At 40.7% G+C, this 22,190-nt stretch overlaps 1 protein-coding gene across 1 annotated transcript; it reads right to left on the reverse strand.

Annotated features, from left to right (window-relative positions):
* Nucleotides 1-16,983: 16,983 nt before the first annotated feature.
* Nucleotides 16,984-22,190, reverse strand: Cst8 (cystatin 8). Its single transcript, XM_076849435.1, has 3 exons — nt 21,960-22,190; nt 18,061-18,174; nt 16,984-17,067 (listed from the first exon to the last, which is right to left on the reverse strand). The coding sequence occupies exons 1-3, from the start codon at nt 22,188-22,190 to the stop codon at nt 16,984-16,986; spliced, it is 429 nt and encodes a 142-aa protein (XP_076705550.1).

Below are 22,190 nucleotides of genomic sequence, written 5' to 3' on the forward strand. Positions count from 1 at the left end.
AGAGTAGAGATCCAAGAGTCTTTGTTAATAGCCATTGATTTAACAATCTCTGTTTAACATTTAGAGGTTACATATTCATCAATGCAGTCTTTTGTGCTTAGGACTTGGTCCCATGGAAATATTTGTCTCTCTGCACAAAATTGTAGAAAAAAAATCACTCACTGCAAAACAGTTTCTAATAGTTAAAAAAGAAAGAAAGAAATAATCCAACTCTGTATCAATAGTAGACTACTAAATAAAATTCATAGTATGAAAAGGAATCTTCAAAAAATCAATCAAAATGCATGCATGTAGTGAAAGAGATCTATCATACATATATATTTATAAAAAAGTTGTAAAACACTAAGCAAAGAAGAATCTGGACATGTCAAGAATAATGATTTGGGGCTGGGGATGTGGCTCAAGCGGTAGCGCGCTCGCCGGGCATGCATGTGGCCCGGGTTCGATCCTCAGCACCACATACAGACAAAGATGTTGTGTCCGCCGAAAACTAAAAAATAAATATTAAAAAAAATCTTTCTCTCTCTCTCTCTCTCTCTCTCTCTCTCTCTCTCTCTCTCTCTCTCTTTAAAAAAAAAGAATAATGATTTGCTAAGCTCAAAGGAAATCTGGTTATTCTGAACCATTCACAGACTGTACCTGAGGGATAGGATACAACGTAATTTCACTTTTGAAGTTAATTATTTCCATAATGCTGGCTCTCTTCCTAAACATAATTTTACTTAATAGGTCAATTTTCAATGTAAGAAGTAAATGTAGATAGGCCATAAGATGATGAAAAACAAGTCCTCACCATGCTCCTTCCTCCCAGTTCCATTTCCTGGGATGCATAAAGGATATTGTGACTCCTGGATATGAACTGTGAGGGGGCAGTTCACACACTGCCCCTTTATTCTTCCCTCTTCCTCTCACTGTTTCCATAAATGGATGGATAGATGAATGGATGGAGATGCATAGACAGATGCATGATGGTCTACCAGCTACTATTATGTTTACAATGTAATCAAACCTCTTCATTTGACTGATCAACTCCCAGGGACCCCTTTGGAACCTTTCTCTGCAGGAAGAGTGTTGGTAATCCTGCCTTTGCATCATTGTCTCCTGTCAATTATCCTCATTTTTCCCCTATGTCCTATAAGAAGCATTTTATTTTGCTCACGATTATAGGAATCATAAAGATTTAGGAAGGGCCCAGCTAAGTAGTCCTCACTGAGCATGTCTCATGAGGCCCAGTCAAGAAGTGGCCAAGACTGTCCCATAGGTATGGGGATTTGTAATAACTTTATTAAACTCATAACTGAGTTTGCCCATCACATAACCTAACACATTGAAAATTTTTAAAAACAGATGCTTAAACAAGAGGCATAGTAAGATTTCTCATTTTTAAGTAAGATTCTTTGTGTGATGGTAGATTATCACTTTAGTCATGGTGGAGTTGGGCAACATGGTAGAGTTGAGCATAAACAGAAAGAAGGAAGGTGAATTAGTTCAGAGCTCTGAAACTGGTTGAAATAATATATCCTGGTGGAAGGAGACCTTCACCATTATACAAAATACATATATGATGTGAATTTGGTGTCAACATACCTTATATACAGAGATATGATAAATTGTGGTATAAAGGTGTATTAAGAATTGTAATGCAAAAATAATAATAATAATAATAATAATAATAATAATAATAACAGAGCTCATGTAAAAATAAATAAATAAAAATTTAAAAAAAAAAGGAGTCAAAAGTGACCCCTGACAAAAGGCGTGCTGTGGGTAACAGAGAAAAAGCAGGTTTGGGCAGGAAACATGAAAAGTTGAATTTGGAGCAAGTGGAATATCACGTACCAGCAAGATGAAACCGTTACAGGTGGTCCTCATCCAACTTGCCCTTGCCAATCCATATCCAGCCAACTGTCCCATTTTATACTTCATTAACACCTATAAGAAATTATCTGGTCAGCTGTCTGCCTTGCCATTGCCCAATATCATATAGAAAGGACATTTTCCATCTACAATGACTGAATAATGGCCCATGACTGATTAAGTCTAACCCCTGTTCTGAATATATGTGTTATTTTCATTATTTGCCATTATCATCATCAATATAATGATCATTCAGTGTACACCTCCTTTACTTACAAAATTTCATGCTTAGGACAATTTTCAAAGAAAGTATCTGGTCAGCAAACATAAAAATGTAACAAGCTGCATCTCCTCTGGCCCTCTAGAGCAAAGTTGCTGGGCTGCTGTGTAATGATTGACATGTAGGCCATTTCCGGTGAAGGGAGGTAAGAGGAATGCAGAAAGGAGATGAAGAATAAGAGGGGAAAGAATGTAAAGAGGGGTGAGGGAATGCAAAGTAGATAACTAGGAACAAAGGTGATTGAGGTAAGACAAAGGGTGGTCAGGCAAGGCCCACGGAGGACAAAGAAGTAAAAAGCAACCTACACACTGATACCTCCTTCACTCCCCTCCCACATCTGTACTCCTGGGGCTCTGGATGTTCCTCCTCCCTCAGCTGGGGACCCGGAGGCTGGGCTTCACTCTTCCTTCACCTTTCCCCCCCTCCCCTGATGAGGAGGATTTCTTCCCTGCATGATCAGTTCCCAGTTACAGCCCCAAGTCTCCCAAGGTTTTTGTCCTTGTCTTTCAAACCAATTTTTAGCATGAGAGCTGGGGCTGAGCTCCATAGGTATCTCTCTGGTGAGCATGCCTCTCTGGCCCCTTCTGCTTTGGGCAGACAAGCTCTCATTTAACTATGATGGGTATACGTGAAGATGCTGCTATTGCTGGAGATGCATCCTGTCATCTGGTAATTCTGTCTCTGGTCATATCAGTGCCTCTCTCTATTTTCAGACAAAACAGACTGCATTGTTCCTGCCCAAAGAACAGAGGGCTCTCAGGATGAAGGATGGAGAGGGCTTGAGTGTGGGGGCCCCAGGTCCTATCTCAGCATAGGGGATGCATGTGCAACATGCACTTTCCCATCATTGTCACCAGGAATGTGAATATGGAGCCAGTCTCAAAAAGACAGCCACTAGATGCTAACAATGCCATTTCTTTTTCTCCTCATGGCCTTTGTCCTCTGTCTCAGAGTGTCCCCCTCAAGGGACATTGCCCCCAAGCTTTCCAACGTAGTGGGGTTACCCCATGCATCCCCTATGCTGAGATAGGACCTGGGGCCCCCACACTCAAGCCCTCTCCATCCTCTATTCTGAGAGCCCTCTGTTCTTTGGGCAGGAACAATGCAGTCTGTTTTGTCCTTGACTTATTTAGAAGTTGCAACAATCAAACTGTGTCCACTCAGGAAAAAAATTACCAAAGAATCGATATGTTTCAACTCTTTGGTGGGACAAGGTCTACTGTGGGTAGTGAAAGGAGGTGATAGAGGCCAGGACTCTTCTACCCAGTCTGCCATCTGTCTCCATTGCCCTGGCCCAATGCCATCAGTGACTTATGAATGCAAGTTTCCAAATATATCAGTAGCTCAGAGTTGGGGGAAAACACCACTTCCCACACAAACAGCATTGAATCTTTCAGCCTATCCATCCCCAGCCTTCCCTGAACCCCCGATTCAGAACCCTCCCTGTTTCTTCTGGCCAGAAAATTCAGGCTCAAGTAGTAGCCCTGTGCTCAAAGAAGCTACTAGAAACCCCTCTGCAACACTCACTCAGCCTCACCTTGTTGGTGGAAAGAGAGGGGCACTGAGATTTTGTCCATTGCAAAGGCGAAGTACTTGACCCAATCAGGGAACTAGCTCCAACTTGCTAAATGTGACAGCAAACTTCACCCTGAAGATGAGACACAATGCCATAATTCAGATCAGAAGAATACTTAAAATTTTGGGGCATGGGACCTTATGCTCTCTTTTGACAAAGGGAATTTGTGATGTGTGGGGACAAGTGCATGGAGTACTGCATACATGGCATACATTAAGGGCGCCTGAGTGGCAGGCCACTCCCCTTGTGCTGGATGCATGAGCCCCGTAGGCACAGCTCTGGGTGTAGGACTGCGTGTTGCAGGCACAGTGCTTGCTCCACTGCCTGCTCTTCAGTTGGTTGCTACAAGAACAATTGGCAAAGATTGTACTGGTGGCTGCCTATAATCTGCTTAGCTCCTACCAGAGTATATATACATGGTAACTACACAATAAAATCAGACCTACTTCCACCCTGATGTCAAGATTGCAACTCTGCAGCCACATTCTCCTCTACCCTGTTCCGTGGACCTCCTTGCTGGAAGAGAGAGAGCCCATGCAGTGATGAAATAAAAATTTCTGAAGATTTTTTCCCCTCAATCAATAATCCCTGGAATAAGACTTGAGGGCCCTGATAGGAATAGAATCAATGAATCAGACTGCAGTCATGCAATATATAACAATGTTCAGATCAATGATGGACCACTTATAAGACTGTAGTCTCAAAATTATAATGGAGCTGAAAAATTCCTGTCAGTGACGTAGCCATTGTGACACTCTAGTGCTACATTTCGCTCTTGTGTTTGTGGTGTTGTAATATAAAACTACAGCAAAACAGTTATGTATAGCATAAAAGACTTAATACTCGATATTGATAAGTAAATGATGGTTAGTGGTTTATGTATTTAATATGCTGTAGTTTTTCATCATTATTTTAGTATATATACTCTTTGGCTTACTGAAACAAACTTCACTATAAAACAGAATGCCATGTTAAGCCAGAAAATCTTGTGTTTACCATGTCTCTTATTTGCATCAAGAGTCTATGTGGAAGCCAGGTATGGTGGTGCACTCCTGTAATCCCAGCAACTCGGGAGGTTGAGGTAAGAGGATCACAAGTTTGAGGCCAGTCTGGGGAATTTAGCATGAACTTGTCTCAAAAAAATAGGGCATTCCAAGTTTTTCAAGGACTCTCTATGCTGCTTTCCAGATTGGCTGCACTAATTTGCTGTCCCACCAGCAATGTATGAGTATGTCTTTTCCCCCACATCCTCGCCAACACTTATTGTTTGTATTCTTGATCGTCGCCATTCTGCCTGGAGTGAGATGAAACCTTAGAATAGTTTTGATTTGCATTTCTCTAATTACTAGAGATGTTGAACATTTTTCATATATTTGTTGATTGACTTAATATCCTCTTCTGAGAAGTGTCTGTTCAGTTCCTTGGCCCATTTATTGATTGGGTTATTTGTTTTCTTTGGGTGTTAAGGTTTTTGAATGTTTTATATATCTTAGAGATTAGTGCTCTATCTGATGTGTGTGTGGTAAAGATTTGCTCCCAAGATGTAGGCTCTCTATTCACCTCACTGATTGTTTCTTTTGCTGAGAAGCAGCTTTTTAGTTTGAATCCATCCCATTTATTTATTATTAATTTGAATTCTTACGCTATAGGAGTCTTATTAAGGAAGTTGGGGCCTAATCTGACATAATGGAGATTTGGGCCTATTTTTTCTTCTATTAGGCGCAAGGTCTCTGGTTTAATTCCTAGAGCCTTGATCCATTTTGAGTTGAATTTTGTACATGATGAGAGATAGAGATTTAATTTCATTTTGTTACATGTGGATTTCCAGTTTTCCTAGCACCATTTGTTGAAGATGCTATCTTTTCTACAATATATGTTTTGGCACCTTTTTTTAAAAATATGAGATAACTGTAATTATGTGAGTTTGTCTCTGTATCCTCTATTCTGTACCATTGGTCTACAGGTCTATTTTGGTGCCAATATCATGCTGTTTTTGTTACTATTACTCAGTAGTATAGTTTAAGGTCTGGAATAGTAATGCCACCAGCTTCATTCTTCCTGCTAAAGATTGCTTTGGCTATTCTGGATCTCTTATTTTTTCAGATGAATTTCATGATTGTTTTTTTCTGTTTCTATGAGGAATGTCATTGGGATTTTGATTGGGAATGCCTTTAATCTGTATAGTACTTTTGGTAGTATATTCATTTTGATAATATTAATTATGCCTATCCAAGAACAAGGTAGATCTTTCCATCTTTTAAGGTCTTCTTTAATTTCTTTCTTTAGTGTTCTGTAGTTTTCATTGTAGAGGTCTCTCATCTCTTTTGTTGATTCCCAAGTATTTTTTTTTTTGAGGCTATTGTAAATGAGTTGGTTTTCCTAGTTTCTCTTTCTGAGGATTTGTCACTGATGTACATAAATGCCTTTGATTTATGGGTGTTGATACTTTGCTGAATTAGTTCTAGAAGATTTCTGGTGGAATCTTTTGGGTCTTCAGGTATAGAATCATACTATCGGCATATAGTGCTAATTTGAGTTCTTCCTTTCCTATGTGTATCCCTTTAATTTCTTTCACCTGTCTAATTGTTTTGGCTAGAGTTTCAAAGAACAATGTTAAGTAGAAGTGCTAAAAGAGGGCATCCCTGTCTTGTTCTGTTATAGTTAAAGCTTTGTCCCAGGGTTTCATAAACTGATTTCCAGACCACTCACGTATAATCGAATCAAGCCTTTATTGAAGCACACCGGTGGCGGCTGACCAGAACATAAAGCTGTTCCCCTGATCAGCCCGGAACAATTACAAGGGCACTCCTTATAAGCCTGAAAATCGCAAAAGGGATGTTCAGGGGGTCTAGCCAATGCAAGCAAGCCAGGTTACAGAAGCGGGACAGTGCAGTCAAGCAGAGGGAAGCCTAACCAATCACAGTTAGCCCAGACACCCCAGTTACAGAAACAGAACCCCGTTACCCTAGTTACAGAAACAATGCCCCATTAGGAAGTTCCGTGTTCTTAAAGGTTTCTATAGCAAAAGGAAACGAACATCTTGCTCCAGTCATGACTCTTCTACTTGGCATGGTTGTTTTACAGGATGAAGTCATAAAACAAAATGGAGTCACATTTGCTCCTACTATCACAGTTCCAGTTTTTTAGAGAAAATGCTTTTAATTTTTCTTCATTTAGAATGATTTTGGACTGAGGCTTAGCATAGATAGCTTTTACAATGTTGTGATATGTTCCTGTTATCCCTAGTTTTTCTAGTGTTTTGAACATGAAAGGGTGTTGTATTTTGTCAAATGCTTTCTCTGCATCTATTGAGATGATCATATGATTTTTATCTTTGAGTCTATTGATGTGATGAATTACATTTATTGATTTCCATATGTTTAACCAACCTTGCATCCCTGGGATGAACCTTACCTGATCATGGCGCATTATCTTTTAAATATGTTTTTGTATTCAATGTGCCAGAATTTTATTGAGAATTTTTGCATCTATATTTATTAGACATAATGGTCTGAAGTTTCCTTTCTTTGATGAGTCTTTGGTTTTGGATTCAGGGTGATATTGTCCTCATAGAATGTGTTTGGAAGTGTTCCCCTTTTTCCTAGTTCATGAAATAGTTTGAGGAGTATTGGTCTTCATTCTTCTTTAAAGGTCTTGTAGAACTCAGCTGTGTATCCACCCAGTCCTGGGCCTTTCTTGGTTGGTAATCTTCTGATGGTTTTCTCTATTTCCTTGCTTGAAATTTATCTGCTTAAATTGTATATATCATCCTGATTTTGGAATGGAACCACCATTTGACCCAGCTATCCTACTCCTCAGTTTATACCCAAAGGACTTAAAAATAGCATACTACAGGGCCACAGCCACATCAATGTTTATAGCAGCATAACTCACGATAGCTAAATTGTGGAACCAACATAGATGCCCTTTAGTAAATGATTGAACAGGGAAACTTTGGTATATACACACAATGGAATATTACTCAGAATAAAATCATGGCATTTGCAGGTAAATGGATAGAGTTAGAGAATATGATGCTAAGTGAAGTAAGCCAATTCCCCAAACTAAAGGCCAAATGTTTTCTTTGATATGATGCTGACTCATAATGGTGATGGTAGGGGAGCATGGGAGGAATGGAGGAACTTTAGATAGGGCAAAGAGGAGGGAGAGGAAGGGAAGGGGTATAGCGGTAGGAAAGATGGTGGAATGAGTTAGACATCATTACCCTAAATATACATATAAAGACACGAATGGTGAGAAAATACTCTGTGTACAACCAGTGACTTGAAAAATTGAGCTCTATGTGTGTAATATGAAATGAATTGCATTCTGCCATCATATATAACAAATTATAATAAACAATTAATTTAATAAAAATAGTGAGGGCAGGCAATGTAGCTCAGTGGTAGAGAATTCCTGAATTCAATCCCCAGTACTGGGTTGGGGCAAGAGGCCACGTGGAGTGATTGACTTATACTATCTAGGCTTGTGTAAAAACACTCTAGTGTGTTTACACAATGATGAAATCACTTAAAGACACTTTTCTCGGAATGTGTCACCATTGTTAAGTGATGCCTGACTGTTCCTAGTTGGAATCACAAGCCACTTAATCCTATTTCCTAGAGACAGCTGAGTGCTGGAAGGATTAGGCAGCTTTTCTAAATGGGAACTACAATCTAACAGTCTTGAGTCCATACTCAAAGTGAGTCTGGCTGGACTGGACACCTTTCCTATCTGTAGCTGCCCTTGTAGCTCAATGTCTGCCTTAGAAAGTGGTCAGTAAATAATGGATCCATAAAAGAATGAGTGATAGATGATGGAGCCATTGTTTTCCCCAAACTGCTATGCTTTTAAAGGACATTAATCTAAGGGTAACTGAGCTCCTTAGGACAGACTTTTTGACTATAGCAGTGCAATCTTTCATGGGGACCTGTATCTGGGAAACAGCAAAGCATCCCTGCCTCTGGGCAGATCCTTGGTTCTACAGATAGAGAAGAGCTGCAAGAGAGCTTCAGGGGAGGTCAGGGTGGAGTGACAGAGACTGGGGAGAAAGCAAGAAACAAACTGCTCAATAATTTTACTTTAGTAACTTTATCTGGGCCCTGCAGCATGAGGAGTCTCCAGAATTTCTTCAAAGGAGGGGTTCGCTCACAGCAATCTGGTTGCAAGAGATGTATGGGGTAACCCCACATAGGGGATGCATGGGGTAACCCCACTACGTTGGAAAGCTTGGGGGCAATGTCCCTTGAGGGGGACACTCTGAGACAGAGGACAAAGGCCATGAGGAGAAAAAGAAATGGCATTGTTAGCATCTAGTGGCTGCCTTTTTGAGACTGGCTCCATATTCACATTCCTGGTGACAATGATGGGAAAGTGCATGTTGCACATGCATCCCCTATGCTAAGATAGGACCTGGGGCCCCCACACTCAAGCCCTCTCCATCCTTCATCCTGAGAGCCCTCTGTTCTTTGGGCAGGAACAATGCAGTCTGTTTTGTCCTTGGCTTATTTATTTATTTTTATTTTTTTTATTTATTTTTTTATTAATTTTTATTGTTGGTTGTTCAAAACATTACATAGTTCTTGATATATCATATTTCACACTTTGATTCAAGTGGGATATGAACTCCCATTTTTACCCCGTATACAGATTGCAGAATCACATCAGTTGCACATCCATTGATTTACAAATTGCCATTCTGGTGTCTGTTGTATTCTGCTGCCTTTCCTATCCTCTACTATCCCCCCTCCCCCCTCCCCTCCCCTCTTCTCTCTCTACCCCCTCTACTGTAATTCATTTCTCCCCCTTATATTTTTTCCCTTTCCCATCACTTCCTCTTGTATGTAATTTTGTATACCCCTGAGGGTCTCCTTCCATTTCCATGCAATTTCCCTTCTCTCTCCCTTTCCCTCCCACCTCTCATCCCTGTTTAATGTTAATCTTCTTCTCATGCTCTTCGTCCCTACTCTGTTCTTAGTTACTCTCCTTATATCAAAGGAGACATTTGGCATTTGTTTTTAAGGGATTGGCTAGCTTCACTTAGCATAATCTGCTCTAATGCCATCCATTTCTCTGCAAATTCTATGATTTTGTCATTTTTTAATGCAGAGTAATACTCCATTGTGTATAAATGCCACATTTTTTTTATCCATTCGTCTATTGAAGGGCATCTAGGTTGGTTCCCTCCTTGGCTTATTTAGAAGTTGCAACAATCAAACTGTGTCCACTCAGGAAAAAAAGGAACCATAGAATTAATATGTTACAACTCTTTGGTGGGACAAGGTCTACTGTGGGCAATGAAAGGAGGTAGTAGAGGCCAGGACTCTTCTCCTACCCAGTCTGCCATCTGTCTCCATTGCCCTGGCCCAATGCCATCAGTGACTTATGAATGCAAGTATCCAAATATATCAGTAGCTCAGACTGGGAGGAAAAACACTGCTTCCCACACAAACAGCATTAAATTTTTCACCATATCCACCTCCACTCTTCCCTGAACCACAGCCACCCTGTCTGAGGTAGGTGGGCACCTTGTTCCCTCAAGAAGTAGGTGAGCAACGGGGTGTTGAGTTACATGGTAAAGACCTTAAAATTAGAAAATGGCAGAATTGGATCTCATCTTGTGAACTACCCTGTGGCTGTATCTTCTGTGTTTTGGGGAGTTCAAGGACTGGAGACTCGAAGATGCTGGTGGCCATGGTTTTGAAACAATACTAAGATGATTGGCACTGGCTGAGGATAGAGAATGCAAAGGCTCAGGAAGCAAAGGGACCATTTCAAACTCCTCATGGTGAACTGCTTCTCTCATTCCAGTCCCCCCGAATACCTGAGAAGTGTTAAATGAAGGGATATTTGCTAAGGAAAACCAACTAAAAAGGGTAAACGACCCACAGTCAGCAAAAGAGGCATATTACCACCAGTGTGATGGAGAGCTGTGGTCCCAAAGCCCAGAGAATTAGTTTCCTCTGGCTGCTGAACAAATACTAAAGACTTGGCAGCTTACAACACAAATTTATTGTCTCACAGTTTTGACAATCAGAAAGAAGAAATGGCCTTGCTCACAAAAAATCAATGTGTTGGTAAGACTGCATTCCTTCTGGAAGCTCCCGGAAAGAATTCATTTCCACGCCTTTCCCGGCTTCTAGAGACTGACCTCATTTCTTTTTCTTTTTTTTTAAGTTATAATAATTTATTTAAATTTCATACCAACTAAACTTCAAACATGTATAAAAGATCTTCTACAGCTCCACTCCTCTTTTATAACATAACATTCATTTTATGCTTCTTTAAATTATTGATGATGCCAATTACATCTTTTTTTTTAGTTACACATGACAGTACAATGATCTTGACATATCATACATGTGAATCAAATGCAGTATAATTTCTCATTTTTCTGAGTGTGCAGTTTGCAGAATCACATTGGTCATGCAGTCACGTAGCTACCTACTGCAGTACTAGTCTGACCTCATTTCTTGGCTTGTGGTCTCCTTCCGTCTTTAACGCCATAACAAGGGCAGTCTTTCTGACCCCAGTCACTTCAACCCTGACTCTCCTGCCTCCTTCTCCCATCTTTCAAAGAATTCCAGGTCCATCTAGATAATTTCTTTATGTTAAGATCAGCCCATTAACAATATTAATTTCATCTGCGACCTCAAGTTTTCCTCAACATGTAAGAGAATATATTCACAGATTCCAGGGATTGGGATGTGGTCATATTTAGGGCCATTTTTCTGCCTCTTGCACTCACTGGGAAATGCGATAGCTGCAGGAGAGACCACCTGGCAAATACAGAGTCAGGAAGAAATACCCAGTCCTTGCTCCAGATGCCTTCTGATTCCCTGCTGCCCCCATGCCCTACATTAGCCAAACCCAAATATGGGCCAAGGGGCTCAGAAGCTTGTTGATGGGGTCCCTCCATGGCAGACTCCTGGAACTGAGGGTTGCCAGGCAATGAGAACCATGAGACCCATGCAGCCCAACACCCAGGTGTAAGTAAATGCTATTATAGTTCAGTTAATATTCAGGTAATGTATGTAATATGTGTGTGAATTATATGGAATACATATGCAGTTAGATATGATTCTAGAATTCAGAAGGATCTAGCACTAACATAAAATATCCATTATAAAAATAAAATTTTAAATTCACCTGAAGATATAGAGGTAGAAATACCAACTGTGAGTTTCCTACACAAGAGTGTAATATATTCAAAGGGGAAAAAAAATGACATTAAAAGTATATGCTGTGACTGTATGAAAAACAAAAGTAGCTCAAGAGAATAAACAGACCAGGGAGTGAAAGGAGGGGAGGGAGGGGGAAAGTTCCTGGGAGGGATATTGGCCAAATTATAATGCTATATTGTGTGCATGTGCTAAAATGTAGTGATAAATTCCACCATTAATTATGTACAACTATAATGCACCAATAAAAAATGTGGAGGAAAGCAAAAGAAAAAAGAAAAAAAGCTCATGCTGGCCCGGTGAAAGGACACACATAATCCCAGTGACTCTGGAGGCCAAACCAGGAGGATCGCAAGATTGAGGCCAGCTTCAACAATTTAGTGAGATTTGTCTCAAAAAAATAAAAAGGACTGGAGATGTAGTTCAATGGTAAAGTGAACCTTGGCTCAATCCCCAGCAACAACCCCCACCCCCCCGCCCACAAACACACACACACACACACACACACACACACACACAGGCTGATTTCTTTTTGTTTTTCCAATGCTTTTTTTCTTCAGAGTAACAGAGAGCAAGAAATACACATAGCATGGGGGCCGGGGATGGAATTTTCCCCTTCACTGAGCTCCAGTTTGGTCCTAGAATTTGACCCCACCATGTCATCCTTTGCCCAGCCTCTACCACACAGAGTCCCACAGAGTCATGATGGAGGGTATCATGAAGTTGGGGCCATTCCTTACTCTCCCCAACCATTCGAGGTTGCAATTTGTCCCCAGGTCTTGATGATGGTCCCTGACTCCTTTGCAGACAAAACAAATATTATCTAATGGGTCTAAATGTACCAGCCACATAGACGGGGAAAGCCCCCTCCTACGATATCCATGCAGGCCCACCTCATTGCTTCCACCTCTCCCAGGCCCCCAGGAAGCAGGAGGTCCTAATGCTCACCTGGTCATAGGAGAGCAGACGTTACAGAGCAGAGAGACATTATGGAGTATCAGCAGGGGCAGAGGTCCTGTGTTACCAGCTTTTGAGATCACGTCAGAAAGATTTCAGACACATCACTCAGAGTAGCAGGCACAAGTTTATTAGAAAGGCTAGGAAAGTGAAAGGGGGACACTCCCAAGGGAGAGAGTGGGTCCTCTCAGAGAGGAGAGCCAAGGTGTGTCCTTCCTGCCCTTCTGTTTCATTAAGGGTCCCAGGAAAGTTACCCACCAGGTCCACCTCTTGACTTTTTACTGACAGCAGGAATGCATCAAACTTCCAAGTCCCTACCACACATGCGTGGTCTTATCCCATGGCAGGGAGATTTGATATGCTAATGGCCCAAGAACTCGGGGTCACTTTGGCCCATGTTGACTGTTTCTAATTGGGATTGTTCTTATGAATTTAAGGAGTTTTGTTACTAATTATCCTCTTTGATTTGGGGAATCTAGTTGGTATAAAGTCCACAAAAATTCTCCAGCAGGGTAAACTTTGTTATTCTTATTGGAAGAGAGAGGAATTTTTCAAGGGTTGCATATCTCCTGCAGATAACAGGTGGTCTTCTGAACAATGTGACATATCCTATTGATGTATGCCAGCCAGCACCGCAGGTAAATTGCTTTTTAAAAGAAAACATATGGGGGTGAGCACAGTAGACCCTCTTTATGGAATTATCCTCTTAATCTCACATCCCCCCCCACTCATGTCTCTGTTCCCTATCACAGAGAGGTGTTAGGTGGTGAAGGCCCTGTGCCTAGAACCCATACTTTTCAGTTTCATGGCCTTATAACTGGATGGTGTTAACTCCCAGGGCAGAAAATGGTAGGCTACACTACTTGCTGCTCCAACTTCGAAGTCGAATTGGTGGGAAAATAGATTTTATTCAAAGCCAGCTTTGGAGGAAGGGAAAAGAAATTTTTGAAACAAAAATTTGAAGGCTCTGGGATGAGGAAAGCAAAGAGTGGAGAGGGGTACATTAGAACAAAAGACAGGAATCTTAAAGATTTGCTACTTTCCTATTGCCTCTTTATTACAGCAAAAAGAACCCGAACCTCCTGGAGTGTTATATTTAGATATGAGATATCCCCCAATGCTCGCGTGTAAACAAAAATTCTCAGAGGTGAATGATCGGGTTATGATTCGTGCATTAATCCACTGTCAGGGATTAACGGCACAGTAACTACAGGCAGGTAGGAAGTGACTGGAGGAAGTAGGTCACTGGAGTCCTGCCTTTGGGATTTATGATTTGTCCCTTATGAGCAGAGTTCTCTCTGCTTCCTGATGGCCTGTCCCTAGCTGCTTTCCTCCGTCATGCCCTTCCACCATGATATTCTGTCTCTGCTCAGGTCCAGAGCTATGGAGTCAGCCATCTAGGAACTGAGACCTCAAACTGTGAGCCCAAATAAACTTTTCCTCTTCTAATTGTTCTTGTCGGGTCTTTTGGTCACAGCAATGAAAAAGCTAAAACATTGTTCCAGCATCTGCACTTCCTTTTTTTTTAAGGATTTTTTTTTAAGAGAGAATTTTTAATATTTATTTTTTAGTTTTCACAGACACAACATCTTTGTTTGTATGTGGTGCTGAGGATTGAACCCGGGCCGCACGCAGGCTACCACTTGAGCCACATCCCCAACCCTGCATCTCCTTTTTGGATAAACAGGTTTTATTTCAAAAACTGAGAGGGAAGGCATTACAGAGAGCTGTCTTTGAAATTATGAATACCAAAACAAAGGATGTTAGAAAGAGAAACAGATTGGAGAAATAGCTAGGAGAGGAGAAAGATATAGTTTTAAGAAAACATATTTTTAAGGAAATGCTTTTGGGGTTGTTGGTGGTGGTTTTTTGTTGTTGTTTTGTTGTTTTTTTGTTTTTTTAAGTCCTCCCCAAATTGTTCTGTTACAGCCTTATTCTGTCTGGGGCAGAGTAACATTACACTCTTCATTACATATTCATCACTCACTAGGCCAGAGAGGTAAAACCTGGTCATGCTTGTGTGCATTTGAAACATACTTGGCCACCTGAAATAATAGTCAACATTATGTTTAAGTAGTCACACAAGGCTCTGGGTTCAATCTGTAGCACTGTGAAATAAAATACACACACTATTTTAGTGTTTTTTTTTTTAAATTGTAGCAAATTACATACAACATACGTTTGCCATCTTAACCATTTTAAGTGTACAATCTAGTAGTGGTTAAGTACGTTCACATTGTTATGCAACCCATCTTCTTCAAAACTTTTCTCATCTTGCAAAACAAACTACTATTAAACAATTCCCCATTAGAGACATCAATGTTTTGTGATTAATTTCTTTAAAGGAATTTTATCTCCTGCTGGTTTTCCTGTTGGCCCGCTTCCTTTTCCTCTTCCCTCCCAATCCCCACAGTCACATTTGAACAATATACAGCTCACCCTCTTCTCCCATCTCTTTGTGACCATTATTGACATCCACAGAAGAAATAAAATTCCCCCAAGTCACACAGATCCCCTGAGAACCTCTAGGAGAAGGCTACTGGTCCACTGGGCCTTGAGGATCCCCCCCAAACTTCTCTACTCAAAACCATCAGACAAGAAGTAGCCTCAGGCCCAAGGACGTACCTAGAAGAAATCTATTGAGTCAGCACTCTCTGGGTTCAGACCTCTGTAATAATTTTTGTCAATCAAAAAAGGTCTTCTTCTCCAATTTTCTATGGGGAATGGAAGCAGATCTCACTCTGTTCTTGCTCCTGAGTGGCAAAATTAACCACAGTGGTGGACCATCAAACCGTCTAGAGGTGAGTGACCACTCATGATGCCCGGAAAGAGCTCATCTTTCACCCCACACACACAATATGAAACTAAAAAACAAAATGGCAAGCCAAGGGACATGCATAAGAAGAGTTTGATATAGAGGGGGAAACCCACAGAGGTGCAAGTTATGGGTGCTTGTTGCCACAGTCCGGCTGCAGCAAAATAAGGGCGGGGGTGGGGGGGGTGGGGGGGGATTGATACAGTAGGAGTGGGAGCCTTTTATTGTAGGACAACAGAGGTATTTATACATTCCACACAGCTTATCTAATTAACATAAACTAGATACAGCAGTCAACCAATCAGGAATCTCCACACTTAATGGCTCGCTTTTGTTACTTCCCAAACCACTCCCTCTGGCATTTTGCCAGGCACCATTCAGACTTGTTTACAGACTCTAACAGCTTGTGACCCTGCAGGAAGAATTTCAAGAGAGTCATACATGGTAGCAGAAAGAAGTTTATTAGAGGAAAAGGAAAAGGAAAAGGGACACTGTCAAGGGAGAAAGAGTAAGAATGGGCCCTCAGAGAGGAGAGAGAGAGCCCCACCACCACCATCTTCCAGATTTACTGGAGGTCCCAGGGAAGTTTCCTTATAGTCACACTCAGGTGCACCTCTTGACTTTTGACTGACAACAGGATGGCCTCAGACTCAAGTCTACACTGTGATAGTCTTACAAGTATCCAAGCAAAACCCTCGGGTTAACTTTTTACCATAATAATGACATGCCAAAAGATCTAAAAAGCCAACTCTAGGTCACCTTGACCCATATACACAGATACCAAATGGCCTGAGTCCTGGAATCTTCTTGTATATAAAGGTGATAAAATTAACCCCTACAGGGAAGTTTGTAGGGGGACAACAGATAACAGGTTGTTTGGTTTAAAAGATAATATATTCTATTGACTGAAGCCAGAGCAATTATGCCCTTATGTAAATTTCTTTTGAAAAGAAAACAACTGGGGGTCCAACACAGTATACCCTCAACTTCATGTTGCTTTTTTAATTGATTCTTTTTTAGTTATATAAAATATTAGATACATTTTGACAAAATCATAAAAGCAAGGAGTATAATTTGCTATAATTCAGTCCCCAGCCCTTCTCCCTCCCCATCCCTCTATTTCACTGATCTTTCTGCAACTTATTTATAGATTTAAATTTCTTTTAAATTAGTGTCTTGGGTATACATTGTGCTAATGTTCTTATCATTACAGCTTATGTTTATCTCCTATAGTACTGATGACAACATTATCCTGCCTTTGCTCCTTTATTACTGAGAGAAGTACAGGCAGTGGTGGAATGGATGTCCCAAAATACCCTCAGTAATCTTCACATTGTTTTTTTAACACAATGAATTCTCCATTCCAGGGAAGTGCTGCTACCAAAAAGCTGCATATTTCCACCTAAAAAAAAAAAAAAAAAAAAAAGACAGCAACAACAAGAATCAGTAACATGCCAAAATAATAAGAAAAAAAAATTTGTCCTGTTGCTGGATGTCAGATTAGGAATACCCTAAAAGATGGGTCCTGCAGGAAACTGTAAAGGTGGAGGCTGCAGACTTTCACCATCAGCAGTTCCCCAGACAGATTTTTGGTTTATGCTGACCACAGGTAGACAATAAACACTAATATTAATAACATTTTGGTGGAAGATTAGATGAAAAGTTGACTATTTTTAATTCTCTTGAACATTTCCTACAATGTAAATGAAATAATTCTATATTATATATAAACTAATGTATGCTATTTTAATGATTAAATAATAATCATTTAAAAATTATAAATTTTATCTAAAAACAACTCATTGGAAAAGAACAATTTAGAGGGGCTGAGGTTGTGGGATTCGTGGTAGAGCCACTACATGTGAGGCACTGGGTTCCATCCTCAACACCACATAAAAATAAAACAAGGGTATTGTTTCCATCTACAACTAAAAAAATTAATTAAAAAAATCAAAGAACAATTTAGAAGATTCTAGAGCCTAATGTATCTTTTGTTCCAAAGAGCCCTCCTCTTCATTTCACACGTATATAATGGATAAATGATATGATGGATGATGGGTGAATGGATGGAGAGATGGATAGACAGCAGCCAAGGACATCTTAGTATATTAAGTTATATGATAGATGAGTGCATGGACGTCTTTCTTTAGAGTGGAACTGATGACCTCCTGTCGTTTAGGGGAGAATCAAGGAGAAGACCATGTCCAGGGTCCTTCACTCTTTACCTTAAAAGTCACAGGGTTGGCCATCTGGGGATGAATACCAGGAGATATTCAGACCTCCAAGAGAGAGTCTGGGCACCTTAAGTTTTTCTGATCACCTGGAGGCCTTGATAAACCCACATGGGACTTGAAATCTCCAGGACTTTCACACAGATGATTGCTTTGACACCTACCTTTTTCAGGTCAGAGTCTTCCTGAATTACACAATCTTCTTCATTGTTTAAAGGCTTTTTGCAAGTGCTGCGGGCAATTTCAACTTCAATTAAGTATTCCATACGATCTGTGATCTGTCAATTAGCAATGATGTAATTTTATTCAAAAATTTTTTATTTTAATTTTTTTTAAGTTTTAGCAGACACAAAAATTCCTGTCACTTTTTGCTCCTCCCAACCCTCCACACCACCACCACCACCACCACCACCACCCCAAACCCGTCTTTAGGACAATATCCACTGTTTGGATTAATTTGCAAAATACGCAGGGAAAGACTCCTTTTCCAATTTGGGGCCTCCTTGAAGGCAAGACCTTCTGATTTTATTTTTGGTTCCAAAGTTTTGTGAAGGGCAAGAGAAGAAGGGAATGAACTCCAGAACCATAAACTCTCCTGGGCCCTATGAGGAGCAGCCTCCTCAGCCACATTGGGCCCCCTTCCCTTCCTCCTCAGATTCCTATGAAATCTTCTGTCCTTTGGGCTTCCCCACCCAATGCTCCTTCCTCTAAGCTTAGCACATGGTCCTTAATGTGGAGCAACAGTTGGTTTATAATAAGAAATCATTATTTACTGATTTAATTAATGATTGTATAAGGTAAAGTCTACTCTAGATGTACATTTAAGTCTCCTTCTACCTGATTTTAAAATGTTAAGAGCAGGAGAGGAAGGGGTGTCTGGACCTTTCTCTACCAGACCTTTCCTTATTGCTGTCTCCAAGCCTCAATAAAGTTGGGTTCAATTTTATCTGAACCCAAAAAAAAAAATGAGCAAAGGTGACTGTAGCCTGCCTTATAGAGTAAAAGCTGATTAGACAACATCAAGAATAAGCCAAGTTCTTCATATAAGTTAAGTTGTCATTGACAGGACTGCCTGTGAATACAGGTTGAGCATCCCTAATCCAAAATCTGAAGTCCCTTTTAGAACCGACCTGACACCACAAGTGGAAAATTCTACGTATGACCTCACATGATTTGTAGCAGTCAAAATTTAGGTGCACTAGAAATCGTGTATAAAGTTACCTTCAGCACTAAGAATTTTTCTAAAGTAATCATTAAAAAAGTTACCTTCAGGAGGTTATTTGTAAAGGTTGTACATGGATTTCATATTTAGACTTAGATCCTATTCCCAAGATCTCTCAACTAAAACATACTTTAAAAAATCTGAAACACTAGGGGAGGAGGGATGAGAAGGAGATATGGGGGTAGGAAAGATGGTGGAATGATATGGACATCATTACCTAGATACATGTATGACTGTACATATTGTGCAATGCTACATCATGTACAACCAGAGAAATGAAAAGTTGTGCTGCAACTGTGTACAATGAAACAAAATGCATTCTGCTGTCATATATACCTAATTATAATTAATTAATTAATTTTTTAAAAAAATTTGAAACACTTCTGGTCCCAAGCATTTCATGTAAGACTTCTTCAACCTATAACTATATTGCTAACCTTCACCAAGTGCTGGCTTTGTTCCAGACACTGGTCTCAGAGATTTGCATACAATAACTCAATTAATCTTCAATCCTCTAGGGTGAGGATGTCACTTCCTTTTTATTTTCAGGTAAGGAAAACAGGTGCAGAGAGGCTGAGTATATATCTAACTAGCGGCTGATCCAGAATTCAAACCAAGCCACCACAGCTCGCATTGCTAGCCAAAGGGCTCCACTGCCTGTCCATCTCTACCAACCCAGAGAAGCCCAAGGGCATTCCCACATGCTGATTACAGGGAAATGCGAACCTAATGCCAGGAGGCTGGACCATCTAATATCCTCACCACATCCTCACAATCCTTTTCTAAAAATGAGCTAACCAGAGTGATCATTTTAAATTTCAAATGAGATCATAAGAACTCCATGACCTCATGTTGTTGTTGTTGTTGTTGTTGTTGTTTTTCCTGACTTTTCAGTGCACCTAAGATAAAGTGAAAATCTTAATCATGGCCTGCAAGACCCAGTGTGGTGTTGTCACCATCTACCTCTCTGGCCAGTCCCACCAGCAGCCTTATAGAAGCATTTAAAATGTATGACTGCTCTTCCTCACCCCTGCACCCGCAGATCCTCCCTGCTGGATGCGGTGAGAAGTACTCCATGCCACATCCTGTTTCCAAATATGCCACCAGTTCCTATAGCTCTTGCCTGGGATTTCCTGCCACCAGATGTCAAGGGCTCCTGGAGAAGCTCTCAACAAATGACAGGTGTGCGTTGGTGGGTCCAACTCTGAGGTGGGTTCTGCATGTCTCCTGGATCATCCAGGGAGACCAAACCCAGTTGCTCATGGTGATCATACAGCCATTAACTCACCTTTGTATTGGCCACCTTCCCTACCCTGTCTGCCTTCCCCTCTAACAATCTGGTACTTGCTGGGATGACCACTTGCCCCCATCCAAATAAATAATCTTCCCTTGAATTCTAGCATTAGGCTGTGCTTCTGGGGAAACTCAGAATGTAACACCTCCCACCAACCTCCTTCATCTGTTTGACTCTCACTCTGCCTTCAGGTCTTATCCCTTCCCTCTCCTACCAGTCCCACCAACAGCCACTCTGCTTCTCAGGAATGACGAGGATCAGCTAGAGGTATTTAACACTTACTGAGACCTGGGTCTCACCCAGAGATCCTCCTCTTATTGGTGAGGGCGTGGCCTGCATAGTGGGATATTTATAAGATCTTCGGGTGAAAAACACTATCTAAAGAAGACTTCTCCTGACACCCTACACGCCTGTGTACCATACCACCAGAACAGAGACCACAACCCCAATCCCTTGCTTAGGGGTTTTCTTTTCAATTTGACTGCTGGCTCCCTAAAGACTGGGATTGCTTTTATCTATCATGCCACCCCATCTGCATTAGCTGGTGCAAAAGTGGCTTCTGAGAAAAGTACTGAATTCACATGCTACTTCTTTGAGTTCCAAAGAAAGTGAACTGTGAAGGAAACTGGCAAAGTGACAAGACCTGGATCAACTCCTTTATCCCAAAAGACCACCCAGAATTCTCAAATCCATTCAGAGACAGATTTTGGAGTGTACCTGATCAATAAAGGGTGCTACATCACCAACATAATGTTCTAGAAATACAGTGCTGATGCTGTGTTTTCCCAAGGCATGAGACATAAATTCTGCCAATAGTGACCTTTCTGTTGGATGCCTTTATGACTGAGTCCTACAAGTTTTATGGTGTAATTTCAAGCAAGACCACCAACCATCTGACTGAGGTTGCTATTTACAGTCAGCTGCATTCCAACACTTACAGTCTTTCATTGGACAGAGCAGTGACTGCCATGTTACAAACTCTAGGGAGCACCATACCTATTGGAATTCACATAAGCAATGCTTTCTGGAGTTGACCTACTCATAACCCTGTGAAGAAGGGCACATTTTTATAAGCAGAAAATCAATGTGACTCCAATATTTATCTGTAATAAATGAATGTTGGATTAAAAAATCAAATAACATAGAAAAGGCACTTACTAGCTTATATTTTCAACCATGCCATGTACCTCACTTCAAGTTCATATTCCACATTATGTGGACAGATTCAAAAAGTTGCCTGTGATAGTATTATTGCAAAATATTCATGGTTCTCCGTTTATCTCCCAACCTTAATAAACACATTAACATTTGATTTGAAGTTCTGGGGTCAAATGAATTAAGATATGCAAAGAACTTAGAACAAAATCCCAAACATATATAGATAGTGCTTTGTGTTGTTACTGTTTACTAGGTTGGTGTATATGCTGTTGAACACTCACATACTTTGGATTTTGTACATCTCAACATTTTTCTCATATACCCACTCTCAGTCTGGTTTCAGCCTGTGCCACCGTATGCAAATATACTATCTGGAAAAAGCATCTTACCTGCAGATAGGATTGCAGTATCCTGGTCATGATGAAGATATTGCTGTCCTCGCTCTCTTCATTGTATTCTCGCATGGCAAACCACAAGCACTGTCTCACGTTGGTATTTGAGTTACTGATAGATTTGAATTCCCTCAACACCTTTATCTGATTCTTGGCTTCATCAATACTGACCACAAGGGCCACATGAATGGTGAGAAGGAGCAGGAAAAGCCACAACTGTCTGTTCAT

The sequence above is a fragment of the Callospermophilus lateralis genome, chromosome 3 (assembly GCF_048772815.1).
Source record: "Callospermophilus lateralis isolate mCalLat2 chromosome 3, mCalLat2.hap1, whole genome shotgun sequence".
Lineage (NCBI taxonomy): Eukaryota > Metazoa > Chordata > Mammalia > Rodentia > Sciuridae > Callospermophilus > Callospermophilus lateralis.

What these genes read in the sequence shown, in the direction of transcription:
- Cst8 (XM_076849435.1), bottom strand. Translation starts at nt 22,190, where the DNA reads ATGAACAGACAGTTGTGGCTTTTCCTGCTCCTTCTCACCATTCATGTG. An exon ending in TACTGCAATCCTATCTGCAG is followed by an intron (nt 18,175 to 21,959) that starts GTAAGATGCTTT and finishes GCTAATTGACAG; the next exon opens with ATCACAGATCGTATGGAATA. An exon ending in AAGACTCTGACCTGAAAAAG is followed by an intron (nt 17,068 to 18,060) that starts GTAGGTGTCAAA and finishes TTTTTTTTTTAG; the next exon opens with GTGGAAATATGCAGCTTTTT.